Below are 24,406 nucleotides of genomic sequence, written 5' to 3' on the forward strand. Positions count from 1 at the left end.
CGAACTTCGGCGTGTTGACTACTGAAGATACTTAGTCACCTCTCAAATGAAATTAATTAATCTTGTTCTTGCTATTATATACCGCATGTAATAGCCTAAACTGCAGCTCAAGGACCTACATAAAATGCTACTGAGTATTGTGTCATTATATTCCATGTGCAAGAGCCCACTGTCTGCCTGTTATGACAATGTCCCAATTTTTAAAAAGCCACCCAGGCCCTTTTACAGCGTTATTTATTTTGAGAAGGGGACGTGCCGATTTTGTAGCAAAGCTTTCTTCCCCTCCGTCATTTTTAATCGAGAAAAGTGAAGGAAACTTAGGACTGCACCCTTGCTCCTTTGCCCTAACTGTTCCCTCTTTCACTAAATGAAAACAGAAGCTCAATGCTGAAGAGAATAAACATTTGCTGTCTCTGGACTAACAGTGTATTGGAAAAGCCTAAACACTGGCTTAACTCATTCTACAGCAAATGAAGATGGTGGTCTGTCCTCCAAAAAATTAATTTTAGTCTGTTTTGGTCATACCACCATTTCTTTTGGAGCAAGAACACTCATAGTAAACATTACAACAACTTTTCTTCCTTTTTCCAAATAAAAACTTAACAAAACTAGTAAAAAACTGAATGTGCAAAAGTAAGACATTCTTAGAAAGTTTCTCAAAAAGGGAGGAAGTCAACTTTTAAAATGTCAGAGATCAAACAAAGCATTTAATTTCAAAACATATCGTCTGATTTCTCTTCTAATCTGAACAGCTAACATCTCATACTTGTTTTTTCAAAGAATGACTTACAATTGTGCATTAGCTTGATTTATTAACATTTGAGAAGTTAAGCTTTCACTTAAAAAATTACTGAGATATTCTAAACCTACTGCATATTTAAGAACAGATTTAGTTCTAAAATCCTATATGCAATGGCAAACTAGAAGCCCAAAGACAATTTCATCACAAAACATTTCTAATGAAATGCAGCCGTACTGTTAAAAACATCATTAAAAAGTAGGCTGACTCATCTAACAAAGCAGTGAGATCCATCTGGCCCAATTAGTGAAGCAGACTACAACTTCTACCAACACAAAAAACAACCCAAACCAAAAACCAAACTTAAAAAACTGAAACAAAAAAAAAAAAAACCCACAACAGAACAACAACAACTAAACAACCAACACAACCACAAAAAAAAAACCCAAAACAAAAAAACCAAACCAAAACACAACAAAAAAAACCCAAATAAAACAATCCAAAAAACTCCCTCATCTATTGCTTCATCTGACCTCTAAATGCAATTCATTCAGTGGTTTATAAGGATGCTGGTTTGTACCAAACAACAGGTACAAACAATCTAACAATGTACTTTCATCTGAGATGTAAGGAGTATTTGAGATAAAACCATACTGATGCATTAATTATGCCTGCCCATATACTATACTTGCCAGGTCTATTAATTTTTTCATTAAGTGCCTACTGGTGTTCTAGGTAAGGTTTTCATCTGCCTGTTGAACATTCAATGCATCTTATACTGCACATAAAGTGTGAATGTATTTGTATATTACATGTGAGACACCACCTATGCATGTTAAATGCAGTACAGTCCCCAATGCTCCATACAAATTCTACAGAGAAATGAGTGCTACTCCTATCCTACCCCAAGAACAGTTCAACATCAAATTTCAACTACAGAAATATCACTCATCTCCACTTAAGTAAGAATTATTGCCTGGTGTTATTACTAATACTTTAATAAGGATAAAATAATAATTTTCATTTTGGGGTTTCTGGTAATTTTTTTCAGGTTTAAGCCTGTACTATCCACTTGTATCTGGCAGTTTACAAACAGAAAGAAGTTCCTTTGCCTTACTGTGATGGTAAAAACACAGACTACCACCCAGGCTGCTTTATCTTGCTTTGCCATTTGGAAACAGTTCATCAGCCCATCTGGACAGCATCTGAAATCTCTATATGGCTTCATAGTTTGGATTGTAGTAAGTTTGCTCCTTTATTTTTTTGGCTACCCCATGAGCCACCAGAAAACAGCAAAACACTTGGTTTTGCTTTGGTTTTGATTATGAAATTATTCAGTAAAAAGGTTCAAGTCACCCTCATTATCAACTGCACCCCCAGTTTTAAGCCTTCTGGAAGCTCCTATTTCAACTGCCTAAGACACAACATACTGTCAGTCTTACTGGGGAGAGGAAGGGGTGTCTCAAGAATAAGAAAACCCAACTGGTTTATCTGAAGATAACCAGCAACTAACACAGCAGAAAGTTTTGTGCAAGTAAATACATAAAACTGTTGAGTGTGAGGTCTGGATGTTAACTACAGAGTGACAGACTAGTTCATACAAGATTTTACGAATTCTTTTCCCAAAACATCTTCCAGAAAAGGCTCCAGGACTCAGCAAGAATTCAGAAATACCAGCTGCTATGCTTTGCTGCAAGCAGTGTATTTCAAACAAGCCAAAACATAACAAATATCGTGGAAAGGTGGTGGGGAGTTTACAGAAGCAGTTTTTGAAATAGTTTCCTATACTTCCAAAAAGCAAGTGTGGATAGATTAATGAAACAACTGTTCTGGAGTAAGGTCATCACTACTGAGATGAGAAGCAATTTCACTTGCATCAGATCCTTCAGGATTTGAAGAGTCTCTCAAAGCATGAGAGTGCACCCAGAATGATACTCTGGGTTTAATACATTTTTCTCCCTTTTGCAGAACTTGCATCTACCAAAAAAGGACAGGAGAACCTGTCAGAAGCTAGTCAGAGTGCTCTGACTAGCACTCCTAAGATGCTGAATTTCGGGTATCAAGAGAAAAGAAGAGCTCTGCACTGCACTGAATACTTCTCATAGGAAGCAGAACTGAGACTTAAATCATCGTCAGATCTATTTATACGTCTGAATCAACGAACACTGACACAAGTGAAGGCACTGACACGGGTACCAACACCAACCTCCCTTTTCCAAGAAACTACGTGGAAAACTCTTAAACCCTGCAGGCTTTCCTGATGGTGCCTTTTTTGGTCTCTCTTAAATCTGGGTTATGCAGCAGTCAGGACAGACACTCTTCTCTGCCATAAATGTAACACATCCACGTGCTTTTGAGAAAAAGAAACTTTAAGCACCAGGAACACAAAAAGACTCTTGATAAAGTTAAGGGACGATGGATATCCTAGGGTCAAAGGAAGAAAGGGACCCTAAGCCTAGGGTCAAAGGAAGAAAAAGAATTGCTCTAATTAGTCAGACATCTAAAGGATGCCACAACAGTAAAGTGAGAAGGTAACTGTACAGAAAATCACTTAAAAGATAACTTGGAAAAAAAAAAAAATTCCCCCAGAATCCACACTAAACCCTTATTTCTATGCTTTTAACTGTAATATTTACTTGTTTGGATTGGTAACTGTAATATTTATTTGTCTGGATATGTAACATATGCTATTAATACTAATCTTTTAGAGCAATATGGACATGTTTAATTTCTATAAATACAACTCTCAAACTAATTCTTTTTCTGGAATTACTTTTTTTTAAAAATCATAAGTAACAGAATGACATTATGAAGAAAAACCTGATTTTTTTCTACTCTTTACATAAGCTTGCCTAGAAATACAAACTGTTTGGAGAAGCCAAAACGTCACAAGTTTACTGTTCTTATGCCAGTTAAGGTTCCCTGCTAATAAATTGTTTTAATTAAACAGGATTCTACTTGGACATTTCTGTGGAAAAAATTAAAGTAAAAAGCAAAGCTTGTTAAAAAAACAACCAAACCCGAAGTGATTGATACGAAAACACTAAAAGAAGTAATTTTCTTTTTCCCCTCATGATTCTACTGCACACACTTCCATCAGAAAGAGTCTGCTGAATCTAGTAAGGGAAGCCATGCCTTAAATTTCAGGTGCTTTACATTAAATGACATGGAATCATATACAGTCTCCTAAGTTCCCCTGAACCTTAACATTTGACTGAAAGCCTATGTGTGATTCACATTTGAAGAAAATGGACTAAATGGAAATAAATAAAACCAGCACTGAAGTATGTTGGGGATTATGTCTCAACTACATCATCACAGATGTTGCCTTAGCAAAGATTTCTAAAGTTTCCAAGCCAATTTGAGACTTTTAGTAAAAATCAATTCCCAGATTTCAAACATAAACCACAGATGCACACAATTCTGCATCTTTCAAGTTCTTAGAGGTAACCTAGAGTAAGATTTTTAGAAGAGTCTGTACACTTCAGATGTACAAAGCATTACTAATCTTAATGGGATCTTGTTACTGAAGCCACGTAGGATCTTTTAAAAAAATCCTACAGATAGTAGTGAAAAAAAGTATTACTTAAAAACTATTAACATCTGTATGTTGAAATGCTATGAACAGATTACTTTTAAACACTGTAAAATATATTGAATATAAAGCATGACATAATAAGAATAAATTGTGCTATTTGTCAGCTTTAGTGTCTTACATGCTTCACTTTATTTTCCAAGCACTGCAGAATGATCTACATGGAAACAAGGGATGACATTTTCTCATATGACACTGGCAGAGTTCCTTTAAGGCTGTCCAGTTGAGCAGGACTTCTATTTGATTTTGCACAACTGCTAATCTTCCCATTTAATTTGTAAGGAAGGCAAGACATATAATTTAATGTCTAGTTTACCTGCAGCACAAAGGCAACATAGCTGAAGATAAATATATACTGTTAAAAAGTTCCTTTACAAAAATATTTTGGCAATACACAGAATTTAGGTTTATGCAACACACACAAGAAAATTATTTTGAACTGATTCTAAACTGAAATCAATGAAGCCACTTATTAGCACAACTTTTTAATGAACACCAGGAACCTTCAGAGTCTCGCCTGCAATCTCCAATACTACAGGAAAATAAACACTTTGCTCATTCTTCTGTCTCCAAGAACCACCTCTAAAACTACAGACAGCTACAAAAGAAAGAGCATTCCAGTAATGACCTCTCACATATTGACTATTAAGCAAACATTTACCTCTCAGAGTATTTAAAAAAACAGTAGGGTGCTCTCACCACATTTTACAGATGAAAAAGTTAAAGTTTATTTAAAGTACCCTTGCTATCATAGGAGAAAACAAGTGTTTCTATGACCTGATGTATTTTAAAAGCCTGATTTTTTTATTTTTATCTTTCTTGAATCTGACTGACCTTTGGATCATTAAAAGTAAGAGATTTCCCTAAAGCTGTCCTCGCTGCTGAGTAATAAAGTATCTCTTTGAAGAGTTCTCCACTATCCACTAGGAGAGAAGTTGAAATATCAAGTATGACACTAAGGGAGCCCTCATCCACAGCCCAACCACCTTCTTTGGAAATTAACCAGTAATTTCAGAAACGACTGCTGAAACTATAAGCTTTGCTCTTGCAGGCACTGAGGAAAAAACCCAGTGTCCTTCTCAACACTGTATCAATAGTCTATCTGTTCCAAATGCCAGGATACCATTAACTGACAAATCAGATTAGCACAGTATCACCATATATACTACAGTGGGTTTAAACCAGGAGAAATCCAGACCCACCTCTTAGCTCCCATGATCTTTCAGAACTTATCTTCCAAAGTAAAACAAGTGATTCTACTCCTGCAAACAACTTTTCTGCACAATATATGATGATTTTATTATTCAAAACATCTGATGTCTGTTGGCAGTAACGATTTCGACTGTTAATTCTAACAAACTAAATAAGCAAGCCTTATTTTAAAACTTTCCTTTAAAACCCTAGAAGCTACAGATGTGCTTATTAAAAACTGAAACCTCAGCATAGCAGACAAAAACATACGGCCACCTCCTACCTAACATAGCCAAAAGGCTGACCGAGGAACTGGAATTGCCCACTTCCATCACCACAGCACTCAAGTACCCATGTGAATATTTGACAAATCCCCACTCCACCTTCTAGTTCCATTTCACCTGAAGTGTCATTTGCTTGCTTTACTACAACTGTATCAGTATAGTTACTATAGCTGCCAAGAAAGTCAGGGTAGTCTAAGTTAAAATTCTGTTTTCAAACTAGGACACAAGCCAGAGAATGAAGGAATCATAAAGATTCTAAGATGAGGGCACAACAATGCATGCAATTACATGACTGACAATTACTCTTCATGAAAACTGCTTCAAATGATCATAAGACAGCCAGCTCCAAATAGTGGTTTTGGGGCTTTGATTTTTTCAGTCTCATGAAAAAGGATTTGTAATGTAATGTACCATTTTGGAGGCTGTAGCAAAGTACCTATCAAAGGCTAGAATTATTTATTATAAATAAAGCAGCTGAAATTCTTGGTACCTACAGCTGTGTTTGGTCAAATAGAAAACCTCACATCTTCCAATCCATTTATACAAAGCTGCAATATCAAAGAACTGGATATAGTACTAGAGACCTCTGACTTCGTTAGATTTGCTGGTGTTGAAATTTCCCTCTATCCAGTACTTCCAAATGACTTGGAATATAAAACACATTTCACTTTACAATAGAAGTTCAAACTGATGAACATCATTTACTACATAAACAGATGTTGTGAAAACATTAGAAATTAGCTAATAATAATAATCCTGAAAATATAGAAGGCAGTGCTGTTTTCATTAAGGTATCCCTATTAAAAAGTAAATTTGAAAAAAAGGTAGGGCTTTTAAAATACTTATTTAAATAGAGAAGATATAAGATGAAAAAATTATAAACCCCATACCATTTCCAACAACACACAAGAAATATAATATACCACTTGATGGAATCTTAAATGCTTTTCCTTATTAACTATTTTCCAAGCAATGCAACTTTCCAGTAAGATCTCATCTAATCACTTTCCAGGATGGTTTACCCCTCTCCAATTTAATATAAAGTATGTTACAAATGGCCAAAATCATATAAGCTATTTAACATAATCAGCTCCAATCTCTTATATCATGCCCACCTGTGTTTATTCTGCTAACAGTATCTATAACATCCCTGTATTAAAGCCTTAGCCTATAAACAATTTATGAAAGAAAAAAGAAACCATATTACTCCTCCCACTGAAAGCTCAGGTATTTCTGTAGTGTTTAAAAATAGAAACACTTAAGTTTTCTTTGAATAGTAGGCGAAAAACTCTTGGCACTCTTCCACAGGTTAGAATTTTCTGTCTGATGTCAAAATAGAACAATGTAGAGCAACTATATGACTGCAAATTAGCAGTCAGCATTAAACCACAGATGTCTATATGACAAACTTAACTTTTGCATAATTAGAAATCTAGATTTCAGAACTAACACTAGCAACAAAGAAAGCTTTAAATGGCTGGAAAAGGGAAATGTTTACTGGTTACTTTACTATTGTTTCGCGCACAGAAATCTTTGCAATCGCTAAGATTGTTCCAGAAACCACTCCAAGGTGACTCATACATGAAGTGATCTGATCTCCTTAATATGGTCTGGTTAGTGATAAGCGTTGAAATGTGTTAAAAGTGTGGGGTAACAAATTCCTACTCTTTATACTGCATCTCCCCAGGAATCACAATTCTACAATTACCATTTCTTTTACTTAGGTAAAAGTTGAGACTTCAAAAAGTAAAGTTGAGACTTCAAAAAAGAAAATCAATCAACCAAAACCCAACTGTAACTAGAAATGAAGGATTTGTCATCATTTTCATTAACATGGCCAGACAAGGAGAATTGGAGCTTGATCATCTGCTTTTTGGGTAAGTGGAGAAATGCTTTAACAAGATTTTATATAAAGATCCCAACTTACATGTTCTGTTCCAGGACCATCCACAGAAAAAGGACAAAAATATGGAAGAAGAAATAAAAAGAAGAAAAAAAAACGACTAGAGGAAGCACTGGGAAAATAGCCAAGACTAAAGAAGCAAATTATAAAAATGGGATGAAAAATTTAAAAAGTTATAGGTACCACAAAAATTACCAGAGCAGGTCAATACCATTTATTCTTCTACAACTATGTCTACCAAAAAACCTAATAGATTAGGCACATTTCTGAAAGACAGACAAAACCCATGCAGAACCCAATCAGAGCTCCTAATCAATCCATGCATAATCCCACTTTGGAAGAGAATGTCCCTACTGAGTTTCAGGCAACAGAGTGTCTTTGTTACTATTTGAGAAGAGACTACTTTCTAAGTTTCCCAAGGTCTTTTCCAAAAACTTGATCTACCATTTCTCAAGTTAGACATTTGTAACACCTTAAATAAGCAAAGGCAAACTGGTGGAGAAAAAGAAAAAGGGAAAAGAGATGGTATTCAACAGTAACTGTATGTAGGCACAGCTAACTAATTTCCTTGGGTTCTAGAAGCCATCAAAGATGTCCAGAAGAAGATTCAGAGTAAACACGTGGATTAAGGTGTTTAGAAGTAACTGTTGGAGAAGCTTCTTTCTGCCATTAGTAGAAGAAAAGCTAGATGGAGAAGAATCCCTATGAACTGCGACCTAAGTTATAAGCTATAAAACTAGACATATTTACATAGTTATATTTGATCATGACTTTGTGTCCAAATTTGTAAAACAATCAACTGAAACATGTAAGGGCATAGATCATCGTAACTTTGTAGTTACCATTTAATTATTTGTCAACTTTCTGAAAATGGAAAGCTGAAAACAAATTTATAATCATTATATAAACAGCACATTTTATATGCCTTTTCAAAATTATTCTCATCATGGAATAACAGAATGATTGACCTTGGAAGGGACCTCATGGGACAATCTAATCCTCATCCCAGAGCAGGCTCCTCCAGAGAAGGAGACTACACAACCTCTCTGGGCAGCCTGTTGCAGTGCTCTGTCACCCTGAACAATATTCTGAGGAACAATTCTAATTTTCTCCTTTGTACTAAGATAATAATTTCAGAAGAGAGGACAAATGCAGCTAAATTTAAACTAGATTTACCTCAATTCAGTTGAAAATCATCAAGACATGTTGTAGTAAATATGGTCTTAAAAAAACATTTCTATTCAACAGATATTATTTTGGTGGTAACGAACCACTGGTCTACAGAGTTTCCACCACAGCAGACAATGATGGACAGAGCTACTTTTCACTTGCAGCTGGCCCAAAATAATTTAGTTACTATCAATGCAAACACAAAAGTTGAACGCTGCAGTGACATATCAAGTACAATATGTAAACATTTCCTATGTGAATTGGTGTAAGAAGTTCTTGTTCTCATTTTTAAAACTCAGACTTGCATGATAGACTGGACATACTGGACAGTGGAAGACACAAAAAGGAACATTAACAGTCCTCTATTGTTTTCACTGCCATAATCAGAAATGCACTGTAGCAAGATATTTACTCTCACACTATTTGCTGGTGAACATACTCACCTGCAGTTCTACAGAAATTTATTTAAGGGTGGTCTGCTGCACTACCATTTGTCCCTATCTGTCTGTTCTCATGCCATCAATTCTGTCAGTGCTAAACCAGGCCTGACTCTATAGCAAGTCCTTCAGGGAGGTTCAGCTCTCCACCAAATGGACTCCCCACACCGTCAGAGGAAGGCGAGGGCTTTCTGATGCAAAATAGGAAGCAGGAACAGCAAATCATGAAGGAATGGCAGGACTGCAGCAGCCCTCAGTTCATAGAGCCATGGAAACATTAAGCCTGCTTCATGCTACTAAAAATAAGGCACTGTCACCTCTCCCCCACATCAAAAAGTTTACCACGTTATCCAGTAATCACTGCCAAGACATTTGGCTGCTGCGCTGTTCTTCGTGCAGAGCTTCCTGTCTGATCATTCACCCTGAGAGACTTGTATGGGAAGTGACAAAACAGGCATCACACAGGAATTTCCTAAAATGCTCCTAAGGACAGCAGCATCCTTTTTCTGCTACTGTATCACTTATTAATTTCGTTACTTGAACTGAATAAGCAGCAAACAATGGATTGCACAGCATGACCAACGTTTCAACAGGGAAACTATGCAAGGCAGCACAACATTCTCATTTGTAATAGCAAAAATGTAAAACCAACACACCATGCAGGAATGAATTAGAAAGAGCTATTCAAGACAGTCAAACTTGCATGCAGAATTTATTGTGGTTTATTAGATGGCTAATAAAAAAAATGAAATCTTCTCCTAATATCTTTCCAATCTCAAGCTTTTGCTAGTCTTAATTACAGAGCAACAAATTATGTACAGCATTACATTATTATTAACTATGTTCTTTTTTTAACTAAGTCTAAAGCATGGTTAAACATTCTTAAATTATTTTTTTCTCTGTATTTCACAATGGAATTCACAGCACACAAAGTTCCCAGGGTAAAACTTAAGACATCCTTCAGTTTACCCTAAGTAGCTGAAAATAAACCACAAGGAAAATTTACAACCACACCTATAAGGAAAACTCTAGAAATTCACTTACTTAATAAACAAGCTCCACCTCATCACACTTGCTGAAAGCAGTCTTTTAGAAGGAAATGCTTTTAGCTTATTTAACTGAAAAACAAACCACTCTGACAGTACTATGGCCCCTTCACAATATTCTCTCCTGTTATATAAAGAAAATGTGTTGTATATAGGTGTGACTAAACCCAGAAATACTATCAAGATACATCTCTGGTAACACGAGGACAATTCGTGAATGAGTGCACACCAAGCACCACTAGAAAAAATGTTCCAATTTGTAAAAATCATGTAATATACAGCACATTTACTTTCCCATACAACTAAATTTAAAGATATTCAAGACTGAAAAGTCTAAAATCACTATTACAGGCAAGATCCAAATGTAGGATCAAAATGAAACAAGCTTCTACTGAAACATTATCTCCTACCCATCACAACTGTAAAATTCTATGTCGTAGTGACAAATGATATACAGAATTTGACAGGGAGCATCACTGAATAATTCTGTGTTGTAGTTGTCTTCCAAGAAGATGGAGGCAGCAACCAAGTAAAACTACAGCTGCCCCAACTTAAGAAAAGCAATAGAAAAATCTGAACAACACAGATTCCAGACCAACTTAGAATAGCTAAGTAGAAACCAGAAATACAATCTTTTCCTCAGAAAGGAAACATGTGGAATCAAAAGAAAATGGAGTAAAAAGTATCTGTCTGTAATTTGAATTCTGTCGTATGTGTCTCATCTCTTACAAAAGCAGCTAGTATAAAGGTGAATTAGCAATTAAACTAGACCTGTCATCTGTAAAATGCAAGGAATATCTAGATAAACTCATTCAGCTAGAAACATTTACTCATCACTTCTTACAAAATGCAGAAGGCTTAACATTTCTGGCAGAGGAGTTTGGCCCTACAGCCCAGGAGCTCCAAGAACAACTTCAAACCCTTAATGATGCTCTGGTTTGGTATATTATACTTCTTTATTATGTATGCCCCCTATCCAGGTTTTGAGTTTTTTCTTCTGTTCTGCAGTGAGCAATCAATCCAGAGCATCTTTTGCCTTTCCTTTGCAGAGAACCACCCATCCGCCCTTAACTCATGCAAGTAACAAACAACTCTCAAAGCTCCCACAATAAAGAGAGATCAATGATCTGGAGGATTCACTTCAGAAGGAGGCATAAGGACAGTACAACTTGATGTGATCCCAAAAATCTGCAGACTGCTTTATTAATTCTGCCTTTTTTGAAGAAAAGCATGAAAGAAGTAATACTGTATGATCTTGCAGGTGTAGATAAAGACCAGTATCTCACTGAGCTATGGGAAGAGGAAGAGAATTAATCCTAGGGAACTTGAAGTACAGCCAAAATTTTTTTAAAAATTGCTTCATACTAAAGAAATGTAAATTAAATACAAATGAGTAATAATGAAAAAAAAAAAGTTGGCCTTTCTCCTCAAGGAGGAAAAAAAATGGCTTGCTCAGCCAATCTTCCTCAAGTTGTGCTTTTCATTTCTAAAGATAAACTACTTGACTATATCACTATCTTGGTAAAATATAGGAGAAAGTGAAAAGGGAAAATATTAATGCACATCCAGAAGGAAAAAAATCACTAATGATCCAGATTCATAAATGTAAGAAATACACTTTAGTACTGAAATAGTATCTGTTCACCCAAGTACATTCAAATAGAAATCCACTTGAAGAAATGTGCCTATTTCTGCACTGTTTTAGAAAATGTAATTAGGCTTTTTAACATCTTGAGTACAAAAAATAAATGATCATTCAAAAAAAATAGCAATGAATTTCCATCTCTGAACACTAGAACACGAGCAAGTTTCTGAAATTTATCTAAAACCCAATGCATTGCCACATTGTATGGCAAGATGAAAATGAGTCTTCTCTCCTACATAGTCCCAAATTTTAATCAAGCTGGAGAGAAGAGAAATACATAACTTTTTTTATTTTCCAATTTAATCCTTTATATGAAAAACACTAACAGTTGCAGGTATTCTACCACATGAAAGGAAATTTTACTTTTTCCATTCTTACATTTTAGAGTATCTTTGGAATCTTCCAATATCCAGTTTTCCCTTCTATTTTTGTAATTCACTAGGATTTCCCTTTTTTCCTTATGCTTACCCTGATTATTTGAAGGTTTATGACTACCCTCACAGTTTTCAATTCCTATCTTTTAACACTAAACTGCATTTTTCAGCTCTCAAACTGCCTGAAGCCACCATTCCATTTTTCACACTAACTGAACAGATGCAATAGGTAGTACAAACCCAAGTTCACCTATACACTAATTCATTAGTATGTACTACACATACCTGTTCCAGCAAGGCATACTTTTTAGAAATTAGAGCGAACAGACCTTTAACTCTTGTGCAAGTAATATGTACCACCCAAATCTCTATGCATATGCATAATATGTAAAGATGGTAATGAAGTGAATGACAAAGGGCATTTCAAGTGATGTTCTATTCGGACAGTAGTTAGCCCTGTGTTGTTATTTTTCATTAAAGGGGAAAAACAATTATTTCTGTAATCAGGATTACAGTGCTTCCCCAATTAGGCTACTGCATGAGGCAGACTGCTTTCATGATAAAGAGCTGGCTGTCACTTTCACAATGAAAGAACTACTAATGCATTACATTTTTTTGAGGCTCAGAACACACTCATCCCACAGTTCCACAAAACAAGTGTAACACAAACATACACAGACTATACACACCAGTACTTCAGGCATACTGGGGGTTTGTAACCTATCATCCTGAAGTTGACCCTCCAGCCATATTAGTCAACAATAAGGGGGAGGTAGAAGAATGAACCTGACAAAATTAATTTACACAGAAGTTTGGTTTCTAAACTATTTGCTCTGTAGTAGCTAAAGAATGAACATAAGGGTTTCAAAGTTTTGCCCACATAAAAATCCTGGCTATAAATTCAATCTTAAACTCAAGGTCTCTTTAGTATGTGAGTAAATTCTGAAGATCTACTTTCTCTAGTTGTCTGCTGCTTTCAGAAATTGAAAACTGCAATGTCAAGATATTTAAATCCCTATTTTTGTACCTCCGGCTTAATATTCTACCATTTTTTGGTAATTCAGAAATTAAGTCTCTCTCCCTATCTTTAGTAATTTCTAAAAATGTCTTCTGAATAAATCTGCTTATAGAGACAGCATGTGTTACCACAAGTTTCCTCACAGCCAGCATCTATTAGCATTCACTAAGTACCCAAAATCAGTAGGCCATTTTAATACCACCTACCACTTTCTTTTGCAAGATAGTCTCAATTTTCCTTGTAATATGGAAAATTTTTCCACCACAGAAAAAGATCTAATTTATTCTTATCATTTTACAGGGGCACAGAAGTGGTGGTAAAGATACAAGCTAATGGCAAGGGGTGCACTATACAGCCACACTTGAGTCACCTTGCTTTGAGTGAGAATGCAGAGAAGATCTAAGAGAAGTGCTCTCACAGAGTAATTCTGGTCTCTGAAAAAGTATTCAAGTCATCTAGATGAGCAGAACTCAGTTTATACTATCAGGAAATGAGAAAGACAACCATTTTTCAGTTTCACTACTTTCATTTTTCCCTCAGTATACTGACAGCAAAGTTTTTTGATACTAAAGGGTTTTGTTCTCTTTGCAAAATGTTTAATGTGATGATCTAAAAAAACATGCCTTTGTTTCTTAAAGTATCAGAATCATCTTATAGTGAAACATAAAAGCATATCATACTTCCCCAGCCTTAAAGTGAAGAATACTAATGCTGAAGGAAAGAGAAATGTAGTGTTTGTAACAGTTCAGCATTGCGCCTTTTAAAGGTGATAACTATTTCCTGTATCTGTATCTCAGACAAAAAAAAAGGCTCTTTAAAAAAATCTCTCTCTATTCTCTTCTAAGGAATAATTCAATCTGGGATGAGGCAGTTTAAAGATCACTAGAGTATTACAAAATCATATCTCAACTTCCTTTTAGGATGCTACTCTGCAAGCTTACTCTTACTCCTGTAGCAAATTAGTTGTATTTCAAAAGTACCTTCTGAAAATGGAAATCAAAGGCTTGCATACAAATACTTACTGCAGGTATCAGTAACTTTTTTACTTCTTCAACAGCCCTCTTCAGCTTTATTTCTGCTCTGTTTTGCGCATCCTCCACAGTGATAAGTACATGTAAATCTTCATTCAGGTGTTCCCAGTTGGGCTTGCCTCGATTCTGTTCTTCCTAAAAAAATTAAAACATGGAAGCTATGAAGCACTTACATTCTGTATAACACAACCACAAAGAGTAGACAAATTCAAATTTATAAATTCTGTAAATAGTATGAACTTTATTCTCAGCGGTGTTTCTTCATACTTTGGAGACTTTCGTATCATATGAACTTTGCCTTCAAAATATCATTTTTGGGGTTTTGTTTTGTGTTTTGGAACCTCCTAATATATATTATACTTTTAAAGACCGCAATACATATGCTATTTCTTAAGAGTACCTCCTCCAGCTGAATAAAGGAACAAGAATAGGAATACAAACACAGTATTACTTTCAATATTATTTAGAGCCTTTCAAGAGTTAAACAGGTAAGACATACTAGTGGCTAAGCAACCTATCTTTTGAAGAAAAGTGAAACAGACACCAGACATAGAAACTCCATCTGAATCACTACAAAGAACAGGAGAGCAATTCTCCAGCATTAAGAATCACTTTCAAATACTCATGAAGACAAGATTCAAAGAATCAAACACTCCCAAAGGAACAGAAGTTGCCATTTTCAAAGGAGAGCTCCATGTACTGGATGAAGGAAAGAGAGGAGGAGATGACAAGGCTTTAAAACTAAAGTTATGTAAGGGCAAGTGACAAGATGGTCACCATTACACAGGTACTCATCACATCCATGGCATTAGTAATCCCAAAGATAAATATTAGAAATGTTTTCAGAAAGATATAGCATGCTAAAAGAAGCATTTCAATTTTAAACAACAGAAACCAATAAATTTAAGTAACACATTCAAGTATCCAGTCTTCTGAAAAATAGGATAATGAAACACAACACAGAAGAAATTTCCCAACTCTTTTTTAAAAAGTTAATAAAGCTAGCTAAATTTTCATGAAACTTCATTGAATTTTGACAATATTTAAAATATAATACAACAATTAAAAAAAAATGGGGCCTCAAAAAAAGCTTATTACAACTTTGAATCTATAAAAAAGCCTACATAAACAAATGCTACTTATTTAAAATTTAAGAAGCTGAGTATAATAGAAGAGTCTCCTATTTGTAAGATAAACCCTTGTGGCTTAACCACAATTCACACTTTAACTTCATCCTTTTTTTTTTTTTTTAATTGCAAATGTGTCTTTTTCCCCAAATTTCATGAAAAATTCCTCCAGGAAATCAGATACATTGAGGAAATGTTCTAAGATTTAATACCAACAAATATTTGCAGTGCCTCGTATTCATATATACCTGAGGGAGCACTGCTCCTCAGAGTGTTTCATTTTTAATTCAGCTAAGTCTGAAATGTTTTGTGGAATACGCAAGGATAAAAACGGGGGGTGGGGGGGGAACTGAACCATGAGAAATGTATAAAAAATGGATGTAAAGGAATCAGTACTTTGAAACTACTTTTCACTATGTATGTAACGTGCACATATCCATTACTCCACCCTATCAGATACAGTGGTGTGTTCTGTTGTTTTTAATGTTATTTTTGCCAACTTTTTTAACAAAGGTGGCTGTGAAACTAAGTCTGCCCATTTCAGAAGCTGGAAACAAAGAGAAAAATAACTCTCACTTATGATACAGAATACAGAAAGTGATGCAAAGTGTAGCTGAGTTAAAACATCCTCTCTGTTTAAATACAATCTTTGAAAGAACTGTCTATGACAAAGTATTTTCAACTTATTTATTCAATCGTAATCAAAACTCCACTGTTACTTAATAAACAATTCCATTTTTCTTAATCCAAAGCAGGAATGAGCTGTTTTCTTTTAAGATGGTGACAAGCAACACCAATACGAGGTAGTATATAAAATAATATGTAACAGGTATGAAGAATGAGAGAAGGCTCCTAAACCAGCAGAGGGCAGAGGAAGAAATGTGCAACTACCTATTCTTGCACTGACCCAGTGTTGGAATGGAAAAGGTCCTGGTTACTAACACCAGATGCAAGAAACCTCCACAGCCCCAGTAACATGGGAGGCAAAACAAATAAAACAAATCTTAAAAGGCCAAGAGGAATAAATGTTAAGGAAAGGTGTCCCCAGGTAAAGCAGCAAATTGTGCTCCTGAAAGACAAGGAATGCCTCAATGCAGTTTTAGCTACCACGCCATTAAACACCATGCACCGTGTTTATAGATAGTGTTAGCAAACATAAAGGGGCTTTATGGTGGTCTATCCTTTTCTCTCATAATGAAAACAATATGTTGCAAAGTCTCCAAAACTTGTGTCAGATTAATGTTACATCAAGTATTGGCACTGTACTCCAAATTAGTCTGTTGCAGCATGAGAATTTTTTCCTCAATTTAAAAAGAGAAAAAGCTGCATATAGGACAAAGTAATAATACTGAAGATTTTTTTTATCCCCCTAATTAACTTTTAGGTAGAACATGTTGTGTGTGAGGTTTATAATCACAGGTATTATTAGGGTGAGACCTCACAGCACAAGCAATCATACAAACTACTTATCAGTAAGATAACTGATTAGTGTATGACTATGATAAGCTCTTCTACAGCCATAAAGTAAGTAATAAAAGTCCTGTTGTTGAGGGTGGTATTTATTACACCACGTGGCAGGATTGAAAGAAATGCTAAGAAGAGTAAAATTTCGCACACTGCTTAAAAAAGAAAAGAAAAACCAGAGTTTGGAACGTGCTTCCAATTTATGTTTGTGAATCTCAATACACTGGGGTTATGATTTCACCCAGTAGTCCCATTCTGTCTCGTGAGATGGTTTTCTTAGTGGGTTAACAGTTTTCTAAGAAATGTCTTTTGTTTGACTGAAAATGCTAGTTGAATGTTATACCAGTGTGTATATTTGATTATTTACATGTTTGGTTTTATCCAAGTTGGAAATTCAGGTCTCTACCAGCTCATTCATTCCAACAGAAAGGCGCAAAACACAGAGATAGTAATGAAAGAGAGATAATCTGCAAACCTCTTGCACTTAAGAGCTACCATTTTTTAAGCTACTTCATTCTCTTTTTAAATCCTAACAGGATGGTTTGGAAAAACATGTTTTCCCCCAAGTAAAATCTTTATCTATAGTCAACTAGTCCTCTGTGCAACAAGTCTTGAACACATCTTTTCTCAACCATGTTTTGTTGTAGTAAAGCCTGAACAGGAAAGTTGAATATATCTGGAACACAAGTAGGAAGATATCTTTCTGAAGACTCACGAAACATGTTCCAAGATTTTACAGGCTGATTAGGGTTTTCTTTTGAATTTTTGGGGGAGAAAATGGTGAAAAAACGGGGAGGAAAGAATTACTAGAACTTGCCTCATTGCCTAACTTGGTACAAAGAAGCTACAAGATGTGGCGGTCTTGAAATGAATTGCAGACAAGAGAAACCAGTTCACTTCAGAGATTCACAAAATATGTGGGGTGGGAAGGAACCCTGAATATCATCCAATCCAAGCCCCCTGCTCAGCACAGGGTCAGCTCAAGCATGTTGCTATGGGTCAGGTTTTAAGTATCTCCAAGGACAGACACTCCATCCCCTCCCCTGGGAGACCTGTTCAGTGTTCAACCAGTGCTCAGTCACAACAGCAAAAAAAAAAGCTTTTTCTTAGGTTTAAACATAATTTCTTTTCTTTCAGTGTGCACATTGCCCCTTGTCCTTCAGTAGCAACTGTTGATCCATTCAGCCTAGTTGCCAGGTCTACCTATTGAAAAAGCTCTCAGGAGTAATAGAAACTGCCATGAGAATTATTTTGGGAAAGAAACATTTGCTACCACAGCAGGAAGGGCACACACACTGAAGGAAGAAACAGCATCAGGGAAATCAGAAAACCTGACTAAGACCTGGGGAAAAAGGAATTCAACTGCATATATTTAAAAATTATAGTACATACACAAGAAGCAATCGGTAGCATCAAGTCTTCCTGCATCCCAGGGACTGTCTATGGAAGAATTATACAGGAAAAATGGAGACTGAAGATGTACTACAGATGAGCTATAAAGTAAAGTGATTTACACCACAACCTTGAGGAACAACAATATTAGGAGAGCTTAATTATAACCAAACTATCTTGTCTGCTAAATTAAAGAACGTTAAGGACAACATAAATGGCAGATGAAATTTCACTGTGTTCCTTGTTTGGCAGAAAATTTCAGTATCCTTAAATATAGCCTAATTCTGTAGACAGATTTGCTTTCATTCTCTTGCCTGTGCATATACACTCATTAATCCTCAGAGTACCTATGCACAATAATGGACTACTCAATATTTATCTCGCTATTAGGGCCAATGTATTAGGTAGTTAAAAAAAAATATTGCTACAAGTCCTAAAATTTAGCTGCAGGAAAAAAAAAGTAGTGCAGCTACAGGAATTTTCTAGGGGAGGGATTCAGGGAGAAGCAGAAAAACAGGTAAGGATGTAACTGACTTGAATCTATAAAATCAAACTTAAATATTAGAAAGATTGTTCCTTCTGGGGAACTACTGCAGTCCAGCTCACTGTAAAATTGTATCCCATATTTTCTACACACCTCACCATAACATAGTAACTTCAAGTTGTGGTCTTGCACCTCTGCATGTTGGGCCTAAATGGCTATTCCTATTTACATCTCCATATCCCATCCCAAAGCTTTCCTCTTAATTCCTCAGTCTCTGACTGAACAAGACTGAGACAGGAGCCTCCTAGCTTTCTGTAAGCTACAAAAAGTAGATGACTGAGAACTCCTCTAGAATAGAGTTCAAAGTCAGGTCTCTATCTAGCCAATACGTTTCAAAGAATTTCAAACCCAAATGTAAGAACTGTCAAGGTTGACTGAAATTGTAAAAATTATTCAAATGTTGGAAAAGGAAAATATCAACACAAAGAAAGTCACCAAAAACATTTCATCATCAACTTAAAAAAACTCCTCAGATCTTATTTCTCACCCCAAAGACTTTCACAGTATGGCAAACTGACAAAAAATAAACTGAAAAATTAAGAACTGGTGAAGTAGGATCCAGTCACTTCCAACTGTCAGAATACCATGAAAGAAAAATGAAATAAACACTAATGAAAAAATACTATGCTAGTATCTGTTTATATGCAGCCAGAGAAATATTAGTTAGACAATAAAGAAAGAATGAAAGAATGGATGCAGTGTGGGAAGAGTGGAAGCAACTTTCCCACATGGCACTTTTTTCAGAAAGCTATGGGCTATTCTATAGTAATAAAAAAACTGCAGCTTCCACTCTGTGCACTTTTTTCCACTCCATCTCATACAATTTCCTGAAATGTAAGCCACTGAAAAGATACAAAACCAGCTCAGTACCAACAGCGGGGAACTTTTAAAGATGCCAAGTCACCAGTTCAAGCAAGTGTTGAAAATTACCCTCAGTATTCTCACTCATCTTGAAGTGATAGGCTATTAAATTCTGTTTTCATCAAGCTATTAAGCAAGCTGGTATCCCTACTGAATGACAAAAAAAACACAGAAAAGATAGAGTAAAAGGGAAGAACATTTTAATATAATGTCACATTGAACACTAGAATTAAAAGGCATCAGAATAGCTTTAGTCCTTCAAATGATATAAAGGTCTAATTCAAGTACACTAAGAACTTTAATTAAAAATATCCTAACATAGAAAAACCAATATAATCACTCACAGCTACTTCTCAGAGTCAAATGGAGGAGGTAAGATGTGGAGAGAAGAAATTCAGCTATTTAGTAAAAATCTCACAATGTATTTTGTCTAATAAATTGTGCTGTAGGTACATTAATTGACAGTAGGTCTAGGTGAATATTTCTTTTCCACAATGAAAACATTCACACATACATATCAAAGTTTCAAAAATAATTCAAAGAACAGTTTAAAGAAACTGTGTGGATTTAAAAAAAATAGAACTAACATGTTGATTTTAAAGAATTCTGAAACAGAAGTTAAATTTAGCTAAAAAGTCACAAATAAGGTAATAAATAAAATCCAGTCCTTGTCTAATTTTAGTATTTTTAAGTAAGACATGATATGTGTTGCAGCCATGCAACAATATCTGAATTAGTAAGTCCAAAAGAAACATTATTCAACCATTCAATACAGTCTATATTTTACTTTACAACCTTTTGTTGACACAACTGAACTGGTAAAACCAAGTCAGAGGAATCTTAGAGGAATAAACTTTGCCCTAAAGTCATATACTCCCAACATTTCAAGAGCTGTCTGTCTTGTGTCACTTAATGAAACTTCTGTTCTTGCAACTGTTCTGCCAACCTGAGCTACAGAATTGTATTTTTAAGTTTTCGGCTTCTCTGCTGCAGAGATAGTTCAAAACAAACATCCAGAAGACAGAAGATTTCTGTAACATTGTGCAAGGAATAAACCACTCAGTCTACAAATAATTCCACATCAGCTGATCCGTATTCATGGGAAGTCCAGACGTAATGAAGCAAAAATCCCTTGGATAATCTCTTACTGCTGTGTTACTGCATCCTTTCCTGGGCAGTGCAACAACTTCCTAAGGGTCACTGCCTTACTGCTCCCTCTGGGACTGGCCCAGCAGCACAGCAGCCTTTCACACCACATGCTGATGCAGCAGCAGCCTCCCCACTTCCCCCTTCATCTTCTGCTGGACAAAGGAGTTTGCAACCATGAAGGGCTACAGTCAACCAAGGTCAGTGCTGGGAAAAGGAGAAGAAGGTGAAGGACCATATTTTAACACTCCCCTTAAAAGACTGTCTCACCATGTCTCATGAAACTATCGTGAGTGAAACCCAATTATGCACGTGCCAGGGACAGAACAGAGGCATCTTTGTTATCTAGTATGAAGCAACCTGCTCATCTGTGCATTAAATGATAGCATTACTGTAATAACTGGAAATGGGGCTTCCTCCTTCCATTTTTGTGACTGAATCTTAGATCTCGACAGGACTGGCTGCTAAAAAACAAAGAAAAAATCCCAAAAAACAACCCCTCCATCTCCAAAACTGTATTTGAATGATACAGTCCTGATATTAACTTTTCAATAGAAGTTGTTAATTTAGATGAGGCCTGCAAACAAAATAAGGGCTTAGGTAAGCACCAAAAATAGAGGTTTTTATCAGATGGAACTCCAAGCCAGCCCCGCAGAAAACCAGTTTAAAATGATGCACTAATTACAGTATCTGTTTGAACAACAGAAGTAATTTTATAACATGAAGCATCAGAACACACTGATTGTCCTAACCCCTGCTGATAAACTGCTTTAATTGTGCAGTTACAGTCAGGCAAATTAACACAGACTTTTGCTCCTACTGCGTTTCTAATGGCAGCAGTTCACAAGCAGAAAGCTGTAAAAAAAGTAAGGCTACAAAGTATGCTGAGGGAATAGCACCTGGTCAGGGAGAACAGGCAGCTTACTCCACATTTAGAATTCCTGACCAAAGTTTCCACCTATAGAAACAGTGGATCAATGCCTTAAATTAATAGTCACATACTTGTTGTTTTGGTTGTCAAACAAGTTAGTGCTATTTATCGAGTCTTTAATTATACATTATTATCGTATAGCAAGATTATTGTATTGTATTATTGCACAGCAAGACAATTTTGGATTGAAAAAGTAGGTGTCTTCTGGCACGCATTAAACTAGCCAGTAGCTGCCAAGCATTGTCAAAGGACATTATCCAAAGCATCTTTTAAGAACTATTCTAAAAAGAAATAAAAATCTGGCAGCATGAAACAGTCTAATGCTTAAATGACACAAGAGGATTCTGCTCTCTGTGCCAAAGCCTCACCACAGACACCGCGCTCAGGACACTTCAAACCAGGCACCGCCCCAAGTTGAGATCTGCCCGGCACTCAAAATGGTTCCTAAAGGCTCCCAGCACCGCCCTGGACGCTTCAGCTTCGCAGCACGAGTGACCGGAGCCGCCACAGCCCTGGGGGCTGCAGACAGGATAGGAAGCCCTGTCACCATCGCTGTCACCGCCGCTGTCACCGCCGCTGTCACCGCCCGCCCCGCAGGGCTGCGCTGCACGGGGAGCGCTCCGCGGAGCCCAGCCCGCAGGAATTGGGCAAAAACGGGAACTTTCTGCCAAACTGCCTGCAGCACTGCATCTCCCCAGCGACTTCTGCTTGCGTGCTTCTCTCAGGTTGTGCCCGTGTGAAAAATAAGGCTTGTGGAACAAGCTGTATTGTCGAGTGCTATCAAAGCCCAGGAGCCTGCTAAGACTGAGTATTTCACTGCTGTGGGATAAAAGTAAAAAAGTTTTGCACGCATCAGTATCCACAGGGAAATAAATGAGAATTTAGTATATGAAATGCATAGTGTAAACTCAGTATCTGGACATATTCATTAGAGATGAATGCAACTTTTACTATTGATACTTAAAATTACTATGAAGTAACAAACCTTACCTAGGCAGAGGAGTGAGAGTGTTCATTTCTCTGACTTTGGACTACAGGTAAGAGTTTTAACACTTTATCAGTATTCCTGGCATAGTAAACTTTATATGGATACAGTTACACTGATATCTAAGTATGGTTTTATTCCTCTACAGAAAAGGGAATAAGCACTATGAAACGTTTCACAATATTGTGATTCTTTTTAGACACTGACCACTCACTAAACAAAAATCAAATTCCCTTGAAAGAAAATGAAATAGCCATAAATCCTGAATACCACTCTTCAGAGTTAGCTTTAGCTGGCTTTTTGAAGGGAAGTACCTCTGTATTCTGAATTGCAAGGTACAAAAGACATTTTTCTGTGCAGGCTTCAATCAACAAAACCTAATCTGTGAAAGTGGACGCATGGCTCAGAGCATTCTTGACAGGCAGTAAGTGTATTTTAACTCATGATTCAAGTCCATTCATCATGAGTCACTAATGAAATTAAATTCAAAATAACCTGCAACTGTTCTAAAAACACTTCTGCATATTTAGTTTATGAGCATAATTAAGAAGTATAAAGCTGACTCCACTATTCAGCTTTAGATAGAGAAAGGATAACAAAAGTAAGTGTTTTATATACCTTATTATCAAGCAGCACCTATGTACCATGCATACATAGTAAATTACTCAATTTACTTCAAACACTTTACGGTTTTTATTTTTAAAATAATTAAAGGGATTTTAAAATTATATTTAAATATATATGTAATAGAAAACAAGTCTACAATGGAACAGTTTTTATGAACATGAAAAGGTATCTCTTAAAGCAGAACCAACATGTCACTAATACCATAGTGACTATATAATACTATGGAATTTACTCTTTTAAGTACACTAAGATTCTTTTCTATATCTGATTTTTTATTTCAGTAATATTCCAGTATTATGTTTTAATTTACCATTTTATTTCCTTCTACCCAGGAAGAAGACTAGGACACCAAGGTACTAGCCTTGCTAACACGTCTCTATTCCACCCAAAAACGTACCAAGGTAACTAAAACTCTGCTAAAGTTCATGCTGACAGGCAAAATAGTCTTAATTAAACTGAAATCTGATGACCATATTCCATTTGGGATTCTAATACTAGAAGATCTGGAAGTGCTGACATGCAAAAGGACCCAATCTAATACACACTCCAAAACTAACTCAAGGCATGGCAACTTCAAGAAATTTGCTTGAAGAAAGAAGTTGTAACTCTAAGAAAATGCAATGTAACTATCCAGTGGTTTGTACATGTCCAGGAACTGAGCATCAAGATCCTAGTACTGCCTCAGGTAAAAAGTCACCAACATCACCAGGTGGTGTTCCAGGAGTGCCCTGATACTGGGCCACAGAAACACAGGAGGAGGCACTTCCCACTTCGCCCTCCTGCAAATCACTGCCCAGAAGGTGATGGGAAAGGGGAGGGGGGAAAAAAAAGGTGAGGTGGAAAAAAAAAAAAAAAAAAAAAAGAGGCAACCCTAACCCAACCCAAAAAGGACTTCA

The 24,406-nt window shown here is 36.2% G+C and overlaps 1 protein-coding gene across 9 annotated transcripts in view; it reads right to left on the reverse strand.

Annotated features, from left to right (window-relative positions):
• The window catches only part of QKI (QKI, KH domain containing RNA binding), a 154,283-nt gene that overhangs the window by 38,293 nt on the left and 91,584 nt on the right, over positions 1–24,406 (reverse strand). For all 9 annotated transcript variants that reach the window (XR_013181420.1, XM_077175666.1, XM_054630071.2 and 6 more), the window contains exon 4: positions 14,425–14,568. Coding sequence is in view for 8 of the 9 variants with exons in the window: in XM_077175666.1 (XP_077031781.1) it covers positions 14,425–14,568 (144 nt within the window). In the remaining variant the exon portion in view is untranslated. The remainder of the gene's footprint in view (positions 1–14,424; positions 14,569–24,406) is intronic.

This window comes from Agelaius phoeniceus, chromosome 3 (genome assembly GCF_051311805.1).
Source record: "Agelaius phoeniceus isolate bAgePho1 chromosome 3, bAgePho1.hap1, whole genome shotgun sequence".
Taxonomy (NCBI): domain Eukaryota; kingdom Metazoa; phylum Chordata; class Aves; order Passeriformes; family Icteridae; genus Agelaius; species Agelaius phoeniceus.